At 36.6% G+C, this 26,482-nt stretch overlaps 1 protein-coding gene across 3 annotated transcripts in view; it reads left to right on the top strand.

Annotated features, from left to right (window-relative positions):
• ST18 (ST18 C2H2C-type zinc finger transcription factor) overlaps window positions 1–26,482 on the top strand; it is a 119,042-nt gene that overhangs the window by 74,858 nt on the left and 17,702 nt on the right. For 2 of the 3 annotated variants that reach the window (XM_039368592.1, XM_039368593.1), the window contains 3 exons: window positions 1,473–1,684; window positions 14,465–14,710; window positions 25,952–26,064. In XM_039368592.1, the coding sequence (XP_039224526.1) occupies window positions 1,473–1,684; window positions 14,465–14,710; window positions 25,952–26,064 (571 nt within the window). The remainder of the gene's footprint in view (window positions 1–1,472; window positions 1,685–14,464; window positions 14,711–25,951; window positions 26,065–26,482) is intronic. The other variant, XM_039368594.1, reaches the window with a different exon arrangement.

Genomic DNA, 26,482 nt, shown 5'->3' with positions numbered 1-26,482 from the left:
TGGTAAACTCTGAGTCACATACATTCTGAAAACTCATCTTCTAGGGCAGTGATGGCGAACCTTTTAGAGACCGAGTGCCCAAACTGCAACCCAAGACCCACTTATTTATCGCCGGGTGCCAGGTGGTGTGGCCCACTGGGTGGGCGTGGCTGTGGTGGTCATGGCAGAATGGGTGGGTGTGGCCAAGGTGGGCATGGTCACCTCAATGTTACTCGTGGGCAGGGACTCCTGTGGGGATCAGACAGGGTTGGGGGAGATCCAGGGGGTCTCTGGTGGGTGGTACAGTGGGCAGGAGGCTCTTCCTGCAGGGTGAGGGGATGTGAGGCAGGGCAGGGGTGCCATTGTTGCAAGGCAAGGCAATGCAGGGGCCAGGGCAGCTGCTGCCTGACACCATCGGCCCCCGCACACAGAGGCCAGCAAGCGCATGGGGGCCAACAGTATCCGTCAGCAGCCACAGCCTGCTGGCCCCTTGACCGGCACACTCTAGGGCTCTGCAGCCCACTGCCAGCGGTTCAGAGAAGCCGCCTCTGAGCTCAACAGCCGGCCAACAGCTGAGGAGGCGATGCAGTGGGTTATGCCTAGGAAAAGGAGAGCATGTGAGGCCAGGAGGGACGGGGCAGGGGGGAGGGAAACCAGCCATGCTGGGATGCATCCGGCCATGTGGGACCTCGGCAAGTTAGCGGGCGGCTGCTTGAAAAAGGATGGTTGCCATCTTTGGGGCATAGCACACATGTCCACAGACAGGGCTCTAAGTGCCGCCTCTGGCACGCGTGCCATAGGTTCGCCACCACTGTTCTAGGGCATTATTAACAATTCCAATTACTGGGATACAGATAGAGAGACACAATATTGTGTTGTACCCCACATGAATTGTCATTTTATAAATATCCACTTTAAAATTTTCGGTTAAATGTATAATTATATAGGAGCTTAACTGCCAGCACACTCAAGCTATAGCTGGAACTCAATTGCACTCTAAGTGGGTGTGCACTTTTGCAGGTAAGCGGTGATATATCCCAAGAGATTCAAGAATCAAAATGAATGCTGCAATGTTGAGTTCAGGCTAAACATCTATAAAATATTAAGAAAACATTTTATAAAGAGATAAAACTATACCAAAAGTTAGGAATGTCCATGGGGGAAGGCTTCAAAATTTGCTAGATGGCAAGCATAGCATCATAATTATACTCCTACAATGTTTCCTTCACATGGCATGAGAACATTTTAGGAAATGGATTTACAATGTTGTCCTCTACTGATTTTGGAAGTATCTGAAAGTTTATATGACAACACTGTCTAATGTTTTAAATCTATTAATTTCTGAAACTTAAAAAAATGTTGAGTTTTGTGACAAGAGTAGCTTTTATTTCATGCATTGTTTGTCTATTTTACTGTATGAGCTGATTGCCTTTGTCCCTTTAATAGGAGGACGGTTTCATAGAACTACTTCTAATCAAATCTCTCTTCAACAGCAAAGCAGTTTTCAAATCCAGGGAAATTTTCTAATCGGCAGCCTAGTGCTAGCGCCCACACACAGAGTCCTTGCCATGCCAGCTCTTATCGCTATGGTCAATGTAGTGAAGACACCCACATAGCAGCAGCTGCTGCAATTCTGAACCTTTCCACCCACTGCAGGGAAGCTACAGAGATCCTCTCCAGCAAACCACGGAGTCTGTCTGCCAAGGTAGGCAAGTCCAGAAACCTGGAGGGTACATTAGCTACTGAACTATGTGAATAAACCATCTTTTGTATTAGTGATTGCACTCAATTGCTCCCCCTTCCTATCCCTGAAAAGAGCAGCATCTTTGTGAGTATTCCTTTAAAAATGACAGGACTATGTTCTGGAGAGTTGTCATAAATGGCTTCTACATGGAAAAGAACTAGGGAAGGACATGGTGCAAAACTGGTTTAAAAGAGGCTTCTTCTCACCTGAAAGAAAGACTACTATAAAATTAATAGAAATGTTAAGAGATTCAAGTTTTGATAAATTGGAGATATATACAGGTTTTGGTGGCTGCTGAAAATATGTAGCTGTAAACTTTTAATTTTAATTAGGCTTTGTTTTCATTGATTATAAGGCAACAGATTTGTTATTTTGTTGTTATTGTTGTTACTTAATAGGATAGGATTCTCCACCAGTGTCCTCTAGATTTGCTGGACTTCAGCTTTGTTAAGGAGTCCCAGAAATGTTTAACAATTCAGCCTTTCAGGTAGGCAAACTAGGTTGTTTTAGTACCATTCACTATCAGTCTAGTAGCAAGAACACCATTGGAAATAATGTTGGTACAGTCTTGAATAAGCACATTAAGATGGTCCTGTAGATAGATGAACAGGCACAGATCTGTAGAGCTAGGTAGGTTACTTAAAAGCATTATACAGTGACATGTCTTTGCTCTGGAAAAGATAAATTACTATTTCTCAGTCAGTCTACTAAACTTTTAGCCATAGTTCTCTGTCCTACTATGTGAGCAGCCATTATTCTGGTGCCAGAGGATCTTCTTTAATAAGATTGTTTCCTTCTGGCAAATCATTTTATAGCATATCAAAATATGGAAAATCAAATAGAAGTTCAACAAGAATATTTTGCTTTGCCTTTTCCAACAACCAATGAAGCTGAGAGTCTTATTTTCCAAGCCCAACTATCCAGGCAATTTCTTTTTAAGGTACAGAATTTCTAACAAGTTTTATCTGGAGCCACAGTTTTATTTACTACTTTGGATCAAGAAAGTATTCTAGTACTAGTTATGATAATCCCTACTCTCACCCCCCTGTGTGGAAAGAGGCTAATACCAGAAGCAATATTAAACTGCTGCCCCCACCTTTGGCTGAGCTTAGAAACAGACCATTCTTGCCAAAGAACAGTAATAGAGGGACCATTGTTAATATATATTTTTTCAGTTGTACACCTGCTTTGCATTTGCCAAAGAAGGAAATGAGATTGAAGCAACTCCTAGTCACAACTGGAGCACATAGTAAGAATAATGGCTATACAAAAAAGTTTTTAATATACAGTTAAAAATATAATATGTTGTTCTCTGCCAGTTTTTACTTTTGCCAAACTTCCAGCAGGGAAAAACGACAACCAGGGTTACAGAAGGGCCAACAGAATTAGTTTCTGGCAAAAGCAAAGCAAAGCAAGGCTGAAAGAGATGGATTTGCCAGAATCAAAGATATTCTTTTTATTTTGTTTAAATAAAGATCCCTTTTAGAGAAATTGAGCTTTTAAACAGGATTTTAAACATACATTATGGTATTTTTTTTTTTGTTGCGTATGCTATCCACTTTCCTCAAGAATGAGAATAAAGAATAACATGATCCAAAAGTTCTTCTAAAACTGCATGGTTTTAGTTCGGTGTGATAATCACTCTGATTTTCACTCTTATCTCCAAACAATATTTATAATTTATTTTTTAATTGTGCATATAGTTTTCTCAGAAGGTATTGTTATTACATTTAAAATAATATAAGGCAAGGAATCTGAAATTCTGTAGCTCCCTCTCCATTGCACTGGGAACATTTTCTATGAAATAAAGAATGAAAAATGAATTTGTGAACTAGCTTTCCCTTCCAATTTCTTTGCAGACAAAAAGTTCTAATCAAATAGCCCATAACTCATCAAAAGAATGATAAGGGGAAAATGCTTCAATAGGCCATACTTCTAAAGTCTACTTTAGTCTGGGGGGGGGGAATGAAAGAGAACCAAGCAAAATAATTTAGATTGTTTATCATGCTTTTCTAGTGTATATTGTCTGTTCACCATCATCTAAAAAAATATTATCTTCATGTGGAAAATTACATGGGGAAAATGATTATTCACTTTCAAACTTAACCTCAAAAATGAGAATAAATTTTATGAGGCTTATATAATAAATCATCTTTCAATGAAAAAATATATGTTTTGATTAATCTATCAAAACAATAAAATAAAACATTCTAAAGCTGAACTGTGATCTTTAATTTGTTTTTATAACAGATATTTTAAGGGATTTTTTTGTATTTACATGTTAAGAAAGAATAGAAGTGATCTATAATCAAATTGCATATTTATTTAAAAACACAGATCTCCATAACTTAGTTTTCGCTATGAAATGAAGCAAGGAAAAAATCAACACACAGTAGTAACATCAATGAAATGCAACATATTTAAATGCATAGTTATGAATTCTCTGGATCAGTTTGAATAAAGAAATAAATTAAACCAGATTGTTCTCAAAAATAAGATACTTCCACTCACTACGTGCAAAAGATAGGGCACTTTTCTAGCATTGATTTTAATGGTCCCAATATATATAAATTACTATATAAATGATTCAGTATAAATATTTTATATTATAGGCACCACAGTAGAATATGAGCTTGAATCAGCTGTATTTATCCAGATTTAAGGAAACTGATTGTTTAGTTTGTATTAGAGAGTGTTTTGAAAATGATTTAGAAAATGGTGACACTCTTAACTTTCCTTCTATTTAAATTCTTGTGAAATATGCTTGTTGTGATATCACTTCTTCCTACAGTTTTCTCTGATTTGATCTCATACCTTATGTGATTGCCATTCAAAAAAGGAACACATGCAGTATATTCTATCTTTATCTTTTTATGGTGTTTTGCCAAGAAATCTATTTAATGTTTGGGTGTTCCCCCCACAGGTTTAGACAGAATGGCATATGTGTACTCTATCTTGAAAGAAAACACAACAGGAAAATAAACAGCATGAAATATTTAGCAGACAAGCATATCTGGTGTCTCTCAATTATTCCTGGTGCTGAAACTGGTGAATAGATAACAAAACAGAACCCAGGAATCTGGATTGTAGTATTAAGGATATATTTAAGTACAAGTAAGGAATACTATTGCAGTTGATACATTTAAAGCTATTACACCGCAGTATAAATGCTAAGCAGAATAATTTATTTTAATATATAGTGCTTATTGATGTTTTTTTAATCCATAGATTTTTTAATTAAATGGAATAGCATGAGTTGTTAGGCATTTACAGGTCCACTCAATGAATTTTGAGTAAATTTACTTGGTTAAATTTGTCTCCTATTTTTAATTTATTTTCCTCATATTTTATTCCATCCAATGGCAGGACTTCTTTGGGGTTGTATCTGTTCTATAGGTTCCGATCCTTTGCAATACTTATTTCTTATATTTTAAATAGTTTAAATAACAATTTTGGAAGCAGTTTTCTATCCAGACAAGTAAAGCCAACATTCCCATTCATCAGTTGGTGGCAAACAAATTCATAAAATATTCTGAATTTTTAAAGAGTAGATGCAAAGAATTGAATCCAAATTCTTTTCATGAATGCCTATACCTATCTCAGGAGAAACATGATAGCATACAGAATATGTGCATTAATTTGAAAGCCATCATGATTTACTGGTTAAGCTACTTTATATTTTTTCAAGGTTTTTAAATTTGTTTTCCTTTCATATAATTTTGTATGAGAGAGAGAAAGGGAGGGAGGGAGGGAGGGAGGGAGAGAGAGAGGGAGGGAGGGAGGGGGAGAGAGAGAGAGAGAGAAAGAGAGAGAGAGGGGGGGAGGGAGGGAGGGAGAGAGAGAGAGAGAGAGAGAGAGCATCTTTGACTTAATTATTGTTGACTCCTAGCAACTACCGGGACTGGTCTCTTCAATTTTCTTGGCAATATTCTAAAAGCAATTGCCTCCTTCCTAGGGCTGATAGAGAGTGACTGACCAAGGTCATCTAACTAGCCTAAGGCAGAACTAGAACTCACAGTCCTCTGCTTTCTAGCCTGGTTTCTTTAACCACTATACAAAACTGACTGTTTTCATTTATAAAATCATATACTTGAATAACTATTTACCTTATGTATATATATCTTCCACTATATGCTATGGAAAAAAACATATGAATAACAATATAGAAGAGGCATCTTCCAGGGTGACTTATTATTACATTTATTTTTGTCATTGTTATGATTCTGATTTCAGTGATTTTGAAATAAACAGATCGTGGCTATCAAACGGCAAAAAATACTAAAAAAATCTCACATTTTGTTTACAGTATTTTTTAATTTGTATCCTGATTTTTATTATTTTTACAAATAACTCAAGGTGGCAAACATATCCAACATAACTTCCTCCTTCTACTTGTCCCACAATACCAGCCTTGTGAAGTGAGTTGCACTGAGAGAGAGTGCCTGGTCCAAGGTCATCCAGCTGACTTTTGTGGCTAAGGTGAGGTAGAACTCACAGACTCCTGGTTTCCAGCCTGGTGCCTTAACCACTGGACCAAAGTGACTCCATATTTGCTTTATTTGTTTGTTTATTTGCATTTATTTTATATGAATGATATGAAGCTTTACAGAAAATCAGAAATCAAAATTCAGTCACTGATAAATATTGTAAGAATTTTTAGCATAGATATAGCAATAGAATTTGGTCTAGAGAAATGTGCTAAAGTAGTGATAAATCCGAGTGAAATGGTGAACAATAATGGAATTTAAATACTGAATGGTCAAACCATCAAGATGAAGCTTACAAGTATCTGGGCATTTTACAGTTGGATAACATCAAGCATGGACAAGTTAAAATGTGATTAACAAAGAATACATCAAAAGAGTGAGGAAATGGCTAAAAACAAAATTGAACAGTCGAAATAGTGGAAACACCATCAAAACCATGAATTCCTGGGCCATACCTGTGATATGATACATTACTGGAATTATTAACTGCCCAGAAGCTCATTTGGACAGTTTGGACTGAAAAACAAGAAATTGATGATTATTCACTATGTATAACATTCCTGTAATGATATTAATAAATTATACCCATCCTGCAGAAATGAAGGCAGAGGCTTATTTCAAATTAAACAAACTGTCAAAAAAGAAAAACCTGCATTGGCTGATTATATAAAAGATGGCCAAAAACAAACACTAATGCAAGTTAAAATTTGGAACTTACTAAATGTACAGGAAACAAAGCATGAACATTGAAATAATGTAATAAAAAAGAAGAATGAAATACCAGCAAGGAGAAACATCACATGGTCAATTTCTATAAAAGATGAAAGGGAAAGTGGATAAAGATAAAACCTGGCAATGACTTACAACCAGAACATTAAAAAAGCAACTGAATGTTTAATTTTGACTGCTCAAGAGCAAACTATTTGAACTAATGCAATCAAGGCCAGAACTGAAAAAATCATCAGATGATTCAAAGTGCAGATTAAGCAAAGAAACAGAAGAAACAGCAGATCATATACTCAGTTTGAGCAAGAAAATCACACTACATGAATGCTTTTTTAGTCCCCATATTGTGAAACATGACACACAAATAGAATTCTTGGATTAGACATATTTTAAATGTGTTACAAGACACATTTTTGTAGGAGTTTATACTGGAAAAAAATAGTTTCCTGCAATAATAGTCTGAAATGTGATATGACCATTGGCACATATTGTTTTAAAAGAGAAAGACAGCATGTAACTCAATGACTAGAAATTATTATGACCCAAGAAGAACCTCCATATTCATTGCATTATACCTCTGGTACTTTATTTCTGATGGGGAAAAAATATTGCTGATGAAATGCAATTGCTGATAGTACAGAAGCAAGAAATTGGTTCTGTTTGATTCCTCTTGTAAATTTTGTTGAAACATTAGAAGCTTACTGTGGAAATAGGATACCAGACTAGGCAAGTCCTTGACTTAGTTTAGCATAATTCTTATGTGTGCCATGAGATTTGTGTTTCACACTGAGATTATAGGATTGAGTAGGTTTAAGAATATTCATGATCTTTTAGATTATCAGCTGCATTAGTATTGGGATCCCCAGATATTATTCTCTATAATTCCCATCATACCATGTCTAATATTGAAGGATGATGGGGATTGTAAACCAGTAATAACTGATTTATCTTAAACTTGGTAACCACTGCTGCAGTAAATCTTCCCTATTCCGAACATGTTGGGGTTCAGTTGTTTTAGAACTATATGACTTCAGAATAACAGTCAGGTAATATTCTTAACCAGAACAGGTAAAGCTAGCTGACACATTTGCACAATTTACTAAGTAGCTTAATTAGTGTTAATCTTTGGCAGACATTTTTGCTTGTTTCTTTGTTTGTGACCCAGAATCCTGGTTGGGGAATTCTGGGAACTGAAATCCACAAATTTTAAAATGGCCAAGTTTGATATATATTATAGTATTTTTTTTTTCAATTCTATTTTTATTTTATTCCCCAAAAAGTTAAAATACAAAATACAAATACAAAACTTCAAAAATTTTAAAAAACTAAGAACAAAATACAAAACAGACATTTAAAAAGTGCATTAAAAAAAGGAAAAACACTAACACATGTGCACATATTATCCCCCTAGTTGAATACTGATTAATATGTTACAACAATATTAGTTTCCCACCCCTTGAAAAACACCCCCAAAGCTTTAAACTAATAAATCTATTTGCAAGTTATTAACCTGTCATCTATATACTATATTAATGACATAATAGTTAACAAGAAGAATAGTAATAAAAAAGACAAGATTAAGGTTTCAAAACCTTCTGTTAACAAACTGTTATTGTAATCAACATGTAAAAAATTTACCATGACATCTTATCAATCCCAAATCATTCCAAAAGATAACAGTGATTTGTCCTGCATCAATTTCTATGTTTGTTTCTTAATACCATCTCTTATCAATGATTTATATTGTAAAGTAATATGTTAAACAAAGTGAAGTATGTTGTGTGAATGCAGCCAATACCTAGAACAGTTACCTGTTCTGTCAACCATTCTGCTTATCAAATTCTAACATGATAGAGAAATACCTTTGCCTAGCCATTTCCCTGAGATGTTGATTTTTTGTGCAACCAATTTATTGATTGGGGAGAAATCAAAGAGTTGTCCCATGTGGATTTTTTTCCAAAGTTTATCTTCCAGAGCTATTTAAGCACATCTTGCATATTTTGGTGAGATGAAAATAAAAACTACTATAAAATCAGACTTTCTTATTCTTTGAATAAGTGTCCATCCTCTTGTAGTAATTTATGTTTAAAATGTTTTGACAATATGATCAAAAGATTAATTCGTGAAACAGAAAAGTGAATTCCTTTGGCATTTGCTATGACTGTAGAAAATGTTAGAAGAAAAGTATCATATTATAAATAGTCAAGAGGTAAAATGGGGTCCATTTTTCTACAAACGCAAGACCCATTTCTCCATTTGATCACTGTGTTCAATTATGAGCTCACTTATATTCCAACTGTCCTTTTTTTTTGCAAATGCACAACTTTCTGATCATAATTAAATTTGTGTTCACCAATGTTTACACATCAGAACCCTAGCTGCTGTATTAATTTTATTTACTTGAAAGATTTATAAGGCCACCCATCTTTTGGCACACAACTCAACAATAATGATAAAAACACAAACAATAAAATGATAAATGTTAAAAAGAGAAAGAAAAAATATCAAAAATGTTCACACCTCTGGGTATGAATTGTCTTCCAACCAGGCCTTTTTGGTTCAGTTAAATACGGCTTGGTTCCCAATCGTCAGATGTGTTTCCTAGCATATTTGGATTTGTGTTTTAATTTGAGAAGACTTTGACTGTTTTATGGAATTTATTTTCTGTTGTCTCTGCCTTCCCTATAGCTGGTATTTTATTTAGTGACAGAAAATCTGCACTATTTATGGATTTTTTTTTCACTATAAAACTACTGCAGCCCTATCACATGGCATCTTCTCCTAAGCCATCTGTCACAGAGGTCTGGCATTTTATGTGAATGTTGGTCAGGCAGACTTAACCCAAGATTTTTTATTATGAAAAATGTTTGCAACTACAATATTTAGTATTTTACTTTACAGTGGTTATTAAACTTGATTACTTTGTAGCTCTCTTTCATGGCTGCACTTATATATCAACTATGAAGCCAAAAAAACACAAGGGTAATTATGGCAATGCAGTCAGGCCTTGGAAAGTTCAGCTGGCAATGATACAGTTAATATCTTGGATTTTTGTAAGTAAGAGTTATTAATGCTGATATAAAACTGTATTTGATTTTATACAGATGGCATAAGATGTGGTTACTAAGTTATTATCCGGGATAAGCTGTACTGGCAAATTCAGGGTTTAAAACTATCACAGGAGATTAAATTATTTACTAAAAAGGGACAGAAAGATATAGTGAAAGCATCTTACCATGAACATATTATAAGTATATTTACTTCCCATAAATATAATGAAGTATATCTCTCTTAAAATGAGGGATTAAAATGTGACTGTTGTCATAGAAGAGTTTCTCATTTGTACCCAGAAAAGTAATTGGCCCAATTGTTTTCAGCTTTTTCCAAGGAAAGCAAGAAAACTGATATTTCAAAAACCTTATGCAAGTATCATAAAAACTTTACATTTTCTGTATAATTTTCTAACATTATATGAGCAATGTACTCTAAAAGGATTGCTATTTTAGCAGCTTATCAAAATAGTTTATTCTTTTATAACTTTTTTCAGGATTTATTCTGTTTGGTTGTCTTTGTCTTTTTCTCAGTAACCAACATACTGAATTCATGTCCAAGCATTTATGGTGGAGCAACTAATCATACAGCAGATACATTTAGCAGTCAGGATTTATAATAAAACTTTTTATAAGAATAATTCAAGAACATTCTAGTCACTAAAGCAGTAGCTGATCTGATTTGGCAACATGTGGTTCACAGGTTAAGGAAGATAACCACCAAGTGGCCACCTAATCAGGCTTGAGAAGTAGTTTCACATATTTATTTATTTAGAGTATGGCATATCATACATAGACTTGCAATATATATTGACATTTCAGCTAGATTAAAAAAAAACATAACAAAATATGAATGTTAAAAAGATCTATATTAGATATCTATGTCTAGGTTATCTAACCATTGAAGCTTCATTTATATGAAGAAAAAAAACAGATACTGGCCCAGTATATGCCCTGTATTTTTTTCCTCATTTCCTATACTTTCGTACTACCTAGAAGAAATTCAGGATAACTCAGTAAAACAGTTTAGCGTTGGATTCTGTCAAGAGCTCAACGTCAAGGTTTATTGAGATAATTTGGGATAAACTGTGAAGTACATGAGATAGAATGTATCCCTCTAGCCTGCTTGGTCCCAATCAAAACATTCCCACAGTGCATTTGGCCAATTTGTTGCTCCAAATTTACAACCAGGTTGTGCAGGGAGGGAGAACAAAAATTACACTGAATGACAGGGCTTCCTCTTGAGATCAGACCACAGTATAGCCTGTTTGAAGGCTTGCAAACATCTTGGAAGGAGATGTTTATTTTGTCATTTGCTTTATTTGTTATTTCCTGTTGCATGGTGATATTTCATGAGCTGATTTAGATGTCTATTTGATATTTTATTGAAAAGATTATTGAGGGAATTTTTTATACATTCCTCTATCCTCAACATAACATATTTGTGAAGGACATCATTATTTCTTTCCACCATCCCTTCCCTTTAATTTAAGTGCCTTAAACTTGTCCCCAAACACCTTCAACCTACTGGTGTAAAATTTGCTAGGAATACTCTTCCCTGAAATCCCATTTTACTATAAATGTTGTGATATTATGATTCAAAATTTAAATTAAGGTGAACAACCGTCCTCCTTTAGGGAGGACAGTCCTCCTTTTGTGAGTTCTGTCCTCCCTTGAAAAGTGTCCTCCTACATGTCCTCCTTTTCGATATTTGAAGACTAATCTGCAGGGCTTTTTTCTCATAGAATGCTCAGAACGGCTTTCTAGCACCTTTTTTGATGGGTTTTTTTCAACTTTTGCATGAGCTGTGCTACTTCCCCTATTGGCTTTTGAAAGCCAATAGGAATTGCTGCTGAGCACGCCAAAACACCCAGCCAGCAAACTTTGCACATGCAAGTTGTCTGCAGCGAAGGTAAATTGGCAAGAACTTTGCACCCCTCCCTGCTACCCAACGACACCATCTCCTAGTTAGTCCCAAAGATACCTGGAGGAGACTGGAGCGGCGATGCCATGGCAACTTTCTCTTGATCTTCGGCCCTGCTAGAGCAATATTGGCTGCGGGTGCAAGAGGCAGGGGCGGCGGGGCTGCTGCGGGCAGCGGTGTGAGGGGTGGTGGTGACCGGCTGCCCCCCATGCAGTGGGAGCCATGGGGCCTGCTCTACATGGGGCTGCGCAGGGTGGGCAGTGGTGCTGGCGGGGCTGCTGCAGGCAGGGTGTGTTAATGGCAGGCTGCCCCTCAGGGCTGGAGCCAGCACAGCTGGTGCTTTGGGAGCCACGGGACCCGCTCTACATGGCAGGGTAGCAGTGCTGGCGGGGCAGCTGCGGGCGGAGGCGCGGCATGTAAGCATAATTACAATATAAAATGATATTGTTACAAATGTTTTTATTATGCCTTTATCATATTATAGTGTATTCTGTATTATTGTTGCAATGAATAAAATGTTTCTTTTATTTACAATATTTTTTTCTTCAATTTATTTGTGTCCTCCTTTTCATTGTAAAAAAGTTGGTCACCTTATTTAAATGCTACCAAATTTCCTTAAAACATAACAATCTAAGGCATTGTAGCTCAAAAACCTTTGGAAAGATTCTTATGAAAATGGAAACTTCTTACAACTTTCTTATCAACTTTCTGTCTAACTTTCCTGAAAATATAGCTATTGTGGTATATACTTTATGTTTCCAATACTAGATTATGGGAGGGTTGAATTTTGTTTTTTCTGAATAAGTTTTGAATCCAGAAAGTGAGTGTAATAATCCAACTCTCTGAGTGGATTTAACAATTTCTGAATACCATAGTAACCTAACCATTTTCAGTTTTGCAATATTTTATAAAGGGAATATATAAAGCAAAAGCACTGTTCCATTTCTCATTCATCCATCTTTAAACAAAAGTTATCTCTCTCCTGGAATCACCTTTCTCAACTATACAACTTTACAATTTGTATTTTAATTTGTACTGTATTAATTTTGTTTTGTCATAGAATTAATAGCTGTTCTCCAGATGCTGATTGTTATGTTCTTCTTGTTGTATTAATTTATTAAAACCTAGTTTAGTGCTTAGTGCCAAAAATCTATTTAAAAATATGGTGGCAATTGCATTGCTCCTAAATTTTGGTAGTATAGTTCCTGGGGCTACCTTGCCCACAAAAAAGATACAGGAATGATAGAGTTCATTTGCTATAGGTTGAGTACCCCTGAATTAGAGAGTAAATTGAAATTCCCTATTCTTCCTCTACCAAAGGATGCTTAGATAAATGCAAGGGACAGCAATCCTAACTGGTTTGGCATACAGGGTTGTCTCAAACCTGGAGATGTATTATATTTTAACTCCCCCAAATTCTTGGTCAATAAGGCTTAAAGGAAATTGTGGCATTTAGCTCACACATCTGGGAAAGCATCAGGTTAAAAATCCTAATTGTATCTTTGAATCTTTCAAAAGTTCAGTTAAGATCAGTGGTTCTCAACCTGTGGGTCGGGAGCCCATTTGGGGTCGAACGACCATTTCACGGGGGTCGCCAAACAATGCAGCCCACCATTTTTTCCCCTTTTCCTTAGCTGTGCTACTCCCTTTTATTCTATTGGCTTTTGAAAGCCAATAGAATAGACTCTCTTGAATGGAGTCTAATTCTATTGGCTTTCAAAAGCCAATAGGAATTGTCCAGGATGTCTCTGCCCTGCTCAGCCCGCCAAAAGTCCCATTCTGCAAATGGTGCTGCACCAGTTGAGTAGTCCTCGACTTACGACCGGTTGGGGGTCGCGGCATTAAAAAGGTTGAGAACCACTGAGTTAAGATACTTTTGTAGATAGCAAACATGTATAAGGTATCATATGGAAAAATACATTTGGCCATAAGGCAAGCTACAGATCAACAAGAATAATTTATATCAGATTTTGTTCTTTATAATGTCCAATGAGATATTATATTTAAAAGAGGAGTACCACCCACATTTATTACGATAATCCTTTAACATGATCTTATAATTCAGAGTGCACTTTAGATCAAGTGAGATTGTAGCTCCTATGTAAAGGACAAATGTTTTTGCTTTTCTTTACCCTCCTCTAATGCAAATGCACTATCTGTAGTGTATGGGGGAAGGAAGGAATAAAAAATTAAGATTGATAAACAATGAATTTATGCTTTGATCCAAAACGGATCATAATTATTTGCATATAAAAGGAGCAAGATTTAAATTTTAAACATATTCTCTGATTTAGTATATACAGTTTAAATTTAGGAAGCCCCTTTTCCAATTCTGCTTGCAATATATAAGTATTCAAACACAGAAAGAGCATTATTGAAGTATCACTTAAGTCTGCCTAAGAATTAAATATTAATGGGTGTAAACTGTAAAGCTGGTTTTAGATTTAGACATATTTAAATAATAAGAGGCATTTTCACTTATCCCTTAAAAGCTCCACATGTCTTAGGGTGCCTCTGCAAGCAGCTCTTTAAACATTTCTCTCTTATGTTTCAGGGAACTGAAATAGAAGTAGATGAAAATGGCACTTTGGATTTGAGCATGAAAAAGAACCGAAGTCAAGAAAATATTGGTTCTCTAAGTTCCTTCAGTGCAAGTGTCCCCACTCCTTCCTCCTCTCCCCTCAAATCAGGCAGCATTTTGGTCAATGCCACTTTCTACCAAGCTTTGAATGAAAAAGAAGGTTGGGATACACCAATCAATTATAGCAAGAGCCAAGGCAAAAAAGAGGAAGAGAAAGAGGTATTTTATTTTATTTTACTTGACAATACCCAGGGGTGATGGGAATCAACTCTAATTTTGGACTGTTTATTTTCCAATGCATAATTTGAGTTAATGGCAGATACTACTGCATCCCTAAATATAAACAAATGCGATTCAGCTAGAAGTTGGTTACTGTCTTAAGGACTGATCAAGGTTATTTCTGCCTATATGATGCTGGCAGAAAAAGGGATTTAGAATGATGTGCCATTAACTGTTATGTCATGTTCATTTCTGACAGTATGGTGGTATTCCTAGAAAATTCAGATTTTGGCTGCCATATATTTATGAGAATGAAGAGAAAACATTCAACTCTCTACACCTATCTGTACTTTTAAATATTGCTCATGGCTGAAAGGGTTGTAGTTTAGCATCTGAAAGACCAGGTCAATAAGTTCTTTAACCCTATTTTAGGAAGGCAGATATGCATTTTTCAATATTTTTAAGCAGGACGCCATGTCTAAAGTTTAGAGAGCATGTTGTGAGTTTCCTTAAAATGGCTGCCACAGGACAATTTGTTCATCTACACCAGTGGTTCTCAACCTGTGGGTTGGGACCCCATTTGGGGTCGAATGACCATTTCACGGGGGTCACCAAACCATGCTGTCCGCCATTTTTTCCCTTTTCCCTAGCTGTCCTACTCCCTCTTATTGGTGGCCACACCCACTTGGGGGTCACCACAACATGGGGAACTGTATTATGGGGTCACGGCATTAGAAAGGTTGAGAATCACTGATCTACACAAATACACAAATACACATAAATGGGAATGCTTCTTCTCTCTAATTTAGTCATGCTAAGACACTCCCTACATTTTAAAAAATAGATAAATATGTTTCCAAACAAAGCAGTCATCCTCTATTTTATTTTCTAAGAATGTTTATGAGCCCTGTATAGAACCCAATAGCATTCTTGTAGAGACAGATAATGCTTTAGGCTGGTGTCCTGTTTTATAGCATGCTAAATCTGATTAATTTTGTTCTTAAAAGCTATATCTAAAAAAGCTCCTGACCTGTCTCTAGGAAGACATTTATGGCCACATCCATCTGTTCTTGCTGCTTTCTATTTTGTTGATATTCACCATATAGAAGCCAAAACCCATCTAGGTCTAAATATTTATTATATTTAAGCCTTTGACTTAAAGCCATACTACTGGTATATAACAGAATAATACTCTTCAAACAGTGAGTTGACCAACTCTAAGTCAAATAAAATGGAGCAACAATTAAGGTAGAAAGAGGTATGCAAATCAAAGATACTAGATATCCATGTACTATTCTCTATTATCTATATTTTCAGCCTCGTTTTGACCCTGGAAATTACCCAGGTTTGGTGTAGGGAGTGGAATCAGACAGGAATACAGCAGATATGTCAAGATTCAATACAGCTTGAATTTGAAATCTCAATTGCCAGAAACATATAAATCATATAGAAATTGACCCTTGGACAGTGATCATCAAAGAAATCAATCAAGCACTTAAAATATAAGCCATATCTCATTTGCTCCTCTGTATTCTTCATCATGGCATTCACAAAACATCAACATGCATATCAGTATAGTGCATCAATTTGGTTTACAATAGAAGCTGAACAGGAAACAAAAATGCAGCTGTGGGCTGATACTCTCCCTTACATAAATAAGACAAATATTTACATAAAGGGAATCATCATTTGAAACAGATACTGTACTAAATTATAATTTAAACCCTGATGATTTCCTTGATTTTTGTTATGCCCTTTTCATTTATATGTTTATTGACTGTTGATAGTACATTTCTTGTTTGTTTTCTCCCTTCCCCCAACTTTTTGCCCATGTTTTCTATACGAATGTTGTTGCCAGAATTAAGCAAAGTAGAGTATTATTTAAACCTACTCTTATGATGAATAATCAGCATCAGATTTTTATAATGTGAGTTGAATGACACTTAGATAAATTAACAGGAATCAGCACTGTTTATTCAGATTTATCTTTGTGTACAACATAAGAACAGTGCATGTATAATGACTGCCAGGTGGAGACCATATTAATTACATGAAAATTAGTGCAGAAAGTAGGAGATTTATTTCCATGTCATTGCAATCTTGCATTGCAAAGAAGGATTGCAGTTGTATAGGAAGTGCCATCACCCCAGTCTCTGACTTGCTGCAATTAAACAGCTGCTTTAAAGCTTTACAATAAGCATTCTGTGTTTTACTTCAATGAAACACATAAGAACACAATGGTACAATTTGAAGCACCAATGGAAGAGAATATTTGTAGCTCAGGGATGAACTGTTGGGTTTTGGGTGCTTTCTGAACTTGGTAGTTTTCTTGCAGACATTTTATTACCAAACTAGGTAATATCATCAGTGCTAAAGAAATGTCTGCAAGAAAACCACCAAGTTCAAAGAGCACCAAGGACCCCACAATTTGAAGTCATAGGACCTCAAGTGGCCCTCCTAGTCTTAGGAAGGAAAACAAAATTAAATTGTTGTGTCTCTGCCCTACCTTTTCTAGTTCTAACTCTGAGAGCCATTGACCATCCATTTGTTTTTGATAAAAAATATGGCAAAAAAATTATTCATCCCCATCCCATAGTAAAATTACAAGTAATATTGAAAAACTGTCCAAATGATTGGACTAATTTTTGACCAGATCAAAGAACCTCATAACCTATTGTTAAAAGAAGGCTATGATTTCTCAAATGCAACTAAAGCCTTACAAAGTATACATAGAACTAGTCAAGTAGATTTCAGCTATGCTGGATTTTTATGAATCAAGCAGAACATATCTGAATAAATCAAACTTAAATGGAACCATTATTTGAAAGAAACCTGCCAAGGAATTATACTTTGAATATGTTGTCAGTTTAAAAGCTATGTCAATTATTTTGTATCAATTTTTTTTATTAAAAACAAAAGAAGATACAATATTTACATAATATTTTTGATTGTTAGCACTGCAGCTATCTGTCTGGAAGTATTCTTGCTCTTACATCGATAAATCCACTCTTAACAAAGCAACTTTATTTTATTTTATTATTTTTACTTTATTTTATTGTATTTATTTTACTTATTTTATTTTATTTTGTCTTCTTACCAGAAAAGTATGCTAATTATAAGAGTAAGTTATTTTCCTTGTTGAAGGAGATGAAAGGCCAGAGGGCAATCTTTTTCTTTAAGACTCCTCTGAGAAAAACAAGTGTTACATAAGAATATTCTTCATGATATTAGCGAGCAGAATAACATCTCAAGGAGGACCAGGCAGATGGTCCTGTCTAGAAGCAAAAGAGACCCCCCAAAGAGAAAGAAGGAAGCTCTGTGGAAATAGTGAGTTCTTAGAAACATATAAAAAAATCAAGGGAGGCTTATGTCTCAGAGCTGAACAATCAGTCTGAAGATATGGACATGAAGGGCAAACTCCAACTTTCTGAGATATTTCTTTCTTCTGAATCTCATAGAATAATGGATTTTACCACCTCAGGGATTAACAAAACAAAATAAAGCTGGTGTACTGCTATATGTGGGTCAAACAAGTTCTCACAAAAAAGTGTGTTATCTTCCTGAATCCAAGATATAACGGAACAATGGCAAAGTTTTATAAAATCACTATAGAAGTAATATATATGATTTCTTCCCAGAATATAGCAGTTTTAGGTCATTGCTAAAAATGTGTTTGAATGAAACATTGTTCTTACCATATCTTAAACAACATGATGAAAATTAATATCTTTTGAGTAAAAATACAATAGATCCAATTTATTTTAATTAAATACGGCATAATATAGGAACTATTTAATTTTTATATATGAAAATTCCTTGACAAAGGAAATGGGGACCTCCAATTTTTTGTTCTATTTAGTTTTTAACATTTGCATATTGAATTAATTCATTGACAAAGATTTATAAAGGTTAATTGTGGGATCTTTTACTCTTATAATTTTACTAATCACTCCTAATAATTTAAGTGTTTCTGAAGCTGAAAATATTTCAGGCCCAAACCGAGGTGTCACTAGAAGTTATAATTGTAAATATTGCCTGTGGGCATATAAAAATGAATTAAGTAATTGGTTAAAAGTAAAAATCCCATTAATCATTCAAACATTTCACACAATTTTTAACAATCTGTATTAGCCATAATGTCAATTTGTCATGAACAAAAGATCAAAATGCAATTTTCTATTAATATTATATCATGATATTCAATCATTTGATAGTGGAATGATTTATATTACTCTATTACACTTTGAGTCTCAAGCAGTCCAAGTAGCTAAACATAATATGTGTGAATATTTCAAAAGATTGAAAGGAGAGTTTTACTGAATAAAGCCATTCAAATTTGGTAATAATAAAAAAAAGTATAATGGTATAATTTAAGGTATAGAAAATTTCCACTACCTCCCATCATCAAATGAAAACTTCATTTTTAAAGCTGTCTTTGAAATTGAAGGGATAGAATATTATATTACAGAATACACTCAGTTTTTTTGGGGGGGGGGAGAAATTTATATATATATATATATATATATATATATATATATATATATATATATATATACAGTCAATCAGATAAAAATAAAGCCATTGGATTTCTTGTAGAGTAAGACATCCAGCAAGGGAAGTTGGTTGTTAGCTTCTGTTTCCATAGTGAACTGTATTTTGGGGTGTAGGCTGTTGAGGTGTGTGAGGAAGTTGTCCAGTTTTTCTTTCCCTTGTGGCCAGATTATGAAGGTGTCGTCTACGTATCTGAGCCAGAGTTTGGGTTTGTGATCCGATTTTTCTAGAGCTTGGGTTTCAAAGTGTTCCATGTAGAGGTTGGCAATGACAGGTGAGAGGGGTGATCCCATGGGTGCTCCTTCTGTTTGTTTGTATTTTTGTCCATTATAGATGAAGTATGTGTTGGATAGGCAGTGGTTGGTCAGATCTAAGATGTGTTTGGGGGGGTTATATTTGTTTTGATAGCTGTCAAGGCTTCTTTGATAGGCACTTGGGTGAAGAGGGATATGACAGAAGCTAACAACCAACTTCCCTTCCTGGATGTCTTAGTCTACAAGAAATCCAATGGCTCCCTAGGACACACCATCTACCAGAAGAAAACACACACAAACCGCTATCTGCACGCTCTCTCACACCACCACCCAGCACAGATCAACTCTGTAGCCAAGACACTCATCTCCAGAACAAAACGCTTAGCTGACGAACAACACCTAAAACCCGAACTACACACTCTCACCAATGTACTAACATCCAATGGATTCCATAGAAATAAGATTACAAACCTAATCCAAAAAGAAACCCCCACTAAAATCCAAGACAAAGAACAAGAAAACGGCAAAGCCCTCCTCCCATACATAAAAGGCACCACAGACAGAATCAGTAAGATCCTCCATAAACACAACATCAAAACAGCATTCTGCACAAACAGAAAAATATCCACCATCCTTAGAAACCCCAAAGATAAAATTGAATTAGAAAATCAAGGAGTATACGAAATCCCATGCACCACTTGTCCCACCACATACATCGGACAAACCAACAGAAGAATAAGTGCACGCATTGAAGAACATAAGAACTCAGTCAAAAAAGAGGAACCAACATCTTCCCTGGTCCAACACCTTAAAGCCACAGGACATGAAATTGACTTTAAAAATACCAGAACCATTGCCAAAAGTGAACATTTTAATAACAGAATAATCAGAGAAGCCATCGAGATAGAAAAACGCCCACACAGCATGAACAAGCGAGATGATACCTCCCGCCTACCAGCCATTTGGAAACCCGCCCTTATTGACAAACGACTCCCTAACACAAAAAATGATACCAGACCCACACTCACAAAAATCACACAGGATGTCACCACACACATCCACGCAAAAAACAAACCCAAAGCCACACCGATGATGAGGCATGACCACAAACCAGAAGCCAGACCACAGCTGCATCATTAGCCAATTTAAACTCCTCCAATCCATACATGAAGCAAACTGACACCCTCCATGAAGAGGAGGCACGACCACGAACGCAAAGCCAAAAAATAGCAAGGCAGCCCAAAATCTTAAACCCCTCTGCAACTCAGACTAACCTGAGCACAACCAGAACAGCCAACCCCCCAGCCAATCAGAGCACAGCCAACCCCCCAGCCAATCAGAGCACAGCCAAGCCCCTAACCAATCAGAACACACCTCCACCCAATCAGAACACAGCCAAGCTCCCACCCAATCAGTTCATACCCCCACTGGCAGTTAAAAGGAAGAAACAGCTAAGACCACACATTGCTGCTCGAAGCACGAAGGTGAAAACACCAGCCTGAAGATGAAGAATGGGACTTCGTCGAAATGTCGCCAAGACACTTCCAATTTTACGCGGGAGAAAACCCGGACATTAAATTTACGGTGGAGGAGGAGATCCGGGGCTCGATAGCCTTTTTGGACGTATTGGTCCAACGTTCCTTAGATGGAACTTTGAACACCAAGGTCTATCGGAAACCCACCCATACGGACCGAATCCTCCACTTCCATAGCAACCATCCGGCCTCCCATAAAGCCAGCTGCATTAAGACCTTGTTTAAACGGGTGCAATCGCACTGCAGCACCATGGAGTCTAAGGCAGAAGAAAGAAAACATCTATTCTGCATATGCCGGATGAATGGGTACCCCCTAAGGTTTATTAAGCGACACAGTATGGTATCAGACCCCCGAAACGGACAGCAAAGAGAGGAACCCCGGACACGAACCGTACGGGTGTCTCTACCGTACATTAGTAATGTGTCAGAAGCCACAGCCAGGCTTCTGGCACCCCACAATATACAGGTAGCCCACAAACCTACCCAGACCTTACGAGCTAAAGTGATGCGCCCCAAGGACCAGCTCCCTACCGCCGAGAGATCAGCTATAGTTTATAAGATCAACTGCACGGGGTGCCAGAGTAATTATGTAGGCGAGACCTCAAAAAGACTTAAGACTCGTCTACATGAGCATAGGTTGGCTATTAGACGAGGCAAACAACATTCGCAGATTTGGGCCCATGTAGCAGAATACGACCATTGCTTTGACTTTGAGAATGCCCAAATCTTGGCCAACGACACGACAAAAGGAGGTCGCCTACTGAAAGAGGCATGGTTTTCAGGAACGGATTCCATCAATCGGCGCGTAGACTTGTGTGCAGCGCACCAAGCTCTGAAAATGTGGAGTGCCAGCAACCGTACTAACATGTGGGGGGGACCCAATCAAAAAACTTGTAATCAAAATACCACCCGGCCCCCCTCCCTGCGTAATTACACCAATGGAGCCTCTGTTGACAGCTCCTCCCTCCCGGATCGACAACAGACTAACTCCAGCGGACAACTGCGACTAGGTTTGCCACGATCCGCCGGGAGCAGACTCTTTTTGGGACGGAATGGAGATGGAGTGGGGCTTGAGGAACCGGAAGGAAAACGGAATATAATAAAGTCTAACGAGGACGATGAGAACGAGGATGAATCCCCCTTTGAGGATACTACCAGGCACATTATGATAACCCGGTCGCAGTCGAGCAGAGGAAGGCACCCCCCTCTGACATTTTCAACACAAAGCTGCGGAGTGAAACAGCGACTGCAATTAAAGGGGAAGAGCCCCGTACGGAGTGAGAATGGAGAATTGGGGATGAGTGGGAATGGTGCTTACCGACAATGGACGGAACAACAAGGCACTGACAATGGGACAATGGCAGAAAACATCTTGAGTGTGCGCAAGGGAGAGAGCGTGGAAACGAACAGTAGATCATTTAGGAGAACTCACGGGAAGGAGGAGGGGAGGAGGAATAGCATGGGTGGTGACTATGAGCCTGCGTTACAACCCTGAGGGATAGATAAACAAGATCAAAGTGGTCTTGGGGCTTGCAGGGATATTGGAAGCAATTTAAATAATTACCCACCCCCGCTCCCTAAGGGAAGCCGTGTGTGGGATGGTGGGGGAGTTATGAGCAGGGGAGACAAAAAGATCCTGACCCCCAACTCTGAAACAGCTAACGGAGTAACGTATGACAGAATGCAAATTAGCAATGGAAAGAGGATAGATGCTGATGTGGGGCGTGCGCTTGAGACTCAACTCGATCAGCTGGGGCCGATGACACGCTCCAAGAGCCGGAAACAGGCATTAAACAACTGTATATAAGACTTCCCCCGGCGTTTGCCTTTTAACCCTGACGATGTCAAATGTATTTGACGAAAGCTTGGTGGATTAAATTCTATTTTTGATAGATATTCTCTTGGTGATCATTATTTTGACAATATATATATATATATATATATATACATATATATATATATATATATATATATATATATATATATATATATATATATTTCACACAAAATATAAAATATCCTGGGAACTGCAACTGATTTCTATTTATTTTTGCTTCCCCATATGGAGACAACAACACAACCAAAAGAAATCAATATCTCAGATCAATAGCTTAAAGCCAAGCATAGGAAAGCAAAGGAGTTGCAAAGAATAAATCTATACATTTATGGTCAAGGGGCAAAATAGAAAACAAAATCCTGGAATTGAACAGCTAAAACAAAGGTAGCATCCAGATTCCTAATTCATAGCCTACATCATCAGCATAAGGGATTCTTAGGCAGAGATAGCTGGGATAGAAAAGATGCTTATCAAATTTGACACCAGGCTTGGAGGCTGGCTAATTCCTAAGATGGCAACCACAGTCTAAATTATCTTGACAGATTTGAGCACTAGGCCAACTAGCAGAGCTTCTGATTAAGAAGAAAATCAAACATATAACTATAGAATTTGCAGGAGTGTTTGTCCAAAGGATGTAAAGAAACTAGTGGACCATTAGCTAAACATGAAGAAACATTATAAGACATCAGTTAAAGAGATAAGTGTATTAATAGAAGTATTGCATCCAAATCATCAGAGGTACTATCTCATGCAGTTTAAAGGAGATATCGAGAAGCTAAAACAAGTTCAGAGAAGAGATATCAGAATGGTAAGGGATCTGGAAACCATTCCTTATCAGGAATGGTACATATTTCATTTCCAAAAGAGAAGATTAAAATAAATATGCCAATAGTACACAAATACCTGAAAAGCGGTTGTATGATGTTATATGTTATAAGATGGGACATATCAGTTCTTAACTCAAACTGGAAGCTGGACAAAAACAAAGGAATATAAAACTAAGGGCGAATATTAGGAGGAATATCCCAATGGTAAGTATTGTCAAGCACTAAGCAGAAGTTGAGCTAAATTGCTTAAGGTCACATTAAATGTATGATCCTATGAGTCTTTCTGATAATATTTATTACTATCCTCAAGGAAGAGTTTAGGGTAAGTAATATTTTCTGCAGCTGGAACAGCTAAGAATGAGTGTAAACTGAAACTAAATGTTTCCAAAAATACTCAAATAAAGATGCAGGATCCAATCTGGGTCAGTCACTGGGAACAGAGATTTAGCCTTCTCAGCTTTTGGACTCATGCTGGAGATCATCCTCAGGGAACTTCTTTCTCCCCAGTCTGGAAGATGGCCTCCAGCATGAATCCAAAAGCTCAGAAGGCTAGACGTCTGGTTCCAGTGACCGATCCAGATTGGATCCTGCCACATTATCCTGGGACGCCTATATTTGCTTTCATCAAATAGAGACGTCATTTATAATGTAAAGATAAAAGTATGGTAGCATACATGGGTCGTGCATGAACCAAACTAATTCTCCAAATGGGCCTTGGGAGTACAGGAGGGAGGGGACAAAATATTTATCCTTTCATCTGAATAATTTTGTGTCTGATCCATGTCCAAAATATATAAGATCCAAATAATATCGGCTATAAATGAAAAAATCTTAGGTCAAAAACAGCATACTATAAAGGTACTATATTAGATGCAGCAAGTAATCATTATTATACATGCCTACATACACACATAAGATTGATTGTCAAATTGAAGTTCATATCTAGAAGTTTTTTTTCCTAACAAAGAAATAGTGTATCTGTCCAGAAGCTGCCTTCCAAAATAAATAAATAAATAAATAAAATCCTGAATTGGAAAAAGCTGACACTCCTTTTAAAAGGAAGCAAAAAGCTGAGAAAAATAACTGGAGCTTTTAGTTTAGTTCAACTGTCAGTTTTCCAAAGATTTCAGGGCTTAAAATGTTAAAAGTGCCAGATGCTATTATCTGTTATTTGTGTTGTCATTATGTTCTGGTCTTTGCAAAAATCAATATAAATGTCCATCTGTACATTAATGGAATTTCATTTGATTTCCCCCCTCCTCCTGAATGGGTAGGAATGTGGAGACTGGCAAGGATCCTAAGAACTATGTAGCTCAGCTTCCCAAATAAAGCTCACACATGCAGGCAGTCTAAGAGATCACTTAGAAACAGAATTGGGAAAAGTTGATTAAAAGAAAAAAAACAAATAAACAACTTATACTTGTGGAAGACTTTTAGTTTACTTTCTACTAGCTGTCTGTACCATACCACTGTCTGTCTAATATACCTTTGTATTAAATAATGAAGTTTGCCTCTAGTTTTCTGGTTTTGAAACAGATTGTATAAGCATACAGAAAAGGTCATATTAATAAGTGGATTTGCAATAGCTGACTCTTGTATTTGAGTAGATACAACAAACTCTGAATTCAGTCTTGGATCTAAGATGACAGATGATATAAGATGACCATGACATTATTATTTGAACTTCTTCAGTGGTGATTACTTGATTACTTTTTCTGCCTAGACAGTATGGTTAGATTCATATGACTTGTTAAGGAACAAATCATAGTGGCATGCAACATATAACATAGATATTTAATGACCTTGGCTGCAATCTTGTTAAACCAAACCCAAATAAACCACAAACCAAGAACCAGCTTATATAATCAGATATTCCTTTATTTTGACTAACTTCTGTTGGTAAAGTAAATAGAAAACAGATAATAAAACAAATGGAAAAGCGTAACATTGTGTTTATAATTGTGAACAATTTACACAATTTTCCCCTGTGACCTAATGAACAATCTGTTTCAATGAGTACATATGAGTACACATGCATTTTCCCACTGCATTTAAAAAATATTGTGTGAAATAGCACTAAATTAAAAATATGTTTCTTTTCAACAGTTTCTATTTACCCTGAGTTAGATTAGGTAACTGAAACTGTGTAGTCCACAACTTCTGGGTGGCATCAGGTTAGGGAAAATGGATTAAAAGATAGCAGTTTTTCTAAGTAATAGTCTCTTCTATTATTTCAGAAAGATCCTGCAATCTGTCCTGAAAGCCTGGAGGAAAAAAAATACTCAGATGTCTCAGAATCTAGTCCAAAACCCAAGGTCCATTCAAGAGATCTCAAAAAGGAACTGATCACGTGAGTAGATGAGAGAGAGAGAGAGAGAGAGAGACAGACAGACAGACAGACAGACAGACAGACAGATATTGCATCAGTTATGGCTTAGTTTTCCTGTATGAAGAAAATATTAATAACATTTGTTGGATGAAAAATATTTTTTCATTCAGTGATTCAAGAACTCCACTTATAGTATGTTAATTCCCAGTATCCACATAACTGTTTAACATAATAAACAGAATATAATTTACTCTGTGTATAATAACTTACATACTTTGTAAATCTTGCATTAGATTTTAAATCACTCGGTAATGGTTGTTTTGCTTGCTAATAGGTAACCAAAATATGTTTGGCTGAAATATATTTAAATACAAGTATGTAAAAGGTCTAAAAGTAACACTCAGGGCAAGGAATGTTTACCAAACATTTGCTGGTAGAA

This window comes from Crotalus tigris, unplaced genomic scaffold (assembly GCF_016545835.1).
Source record: "Crotalus tigris isolate CLP2741 ecotype Arizona unplaced genomic scaffold, ASM1654583v1 scf7180000020856.321264, whole genome shotgun sequence".
Taxonomy (NCBI): domain Eukaryota; kingdom Metazoa; phylum Chordata; class Lepidosauria; order Squamata; family Viperidae; genus Crotalus; species Crotalus tigris.
The sequence above is the reverse complement of the archived record's forward strand: the minus strand, read 5'-3'. Positions and strand labels throughout refer to the sequence as shown.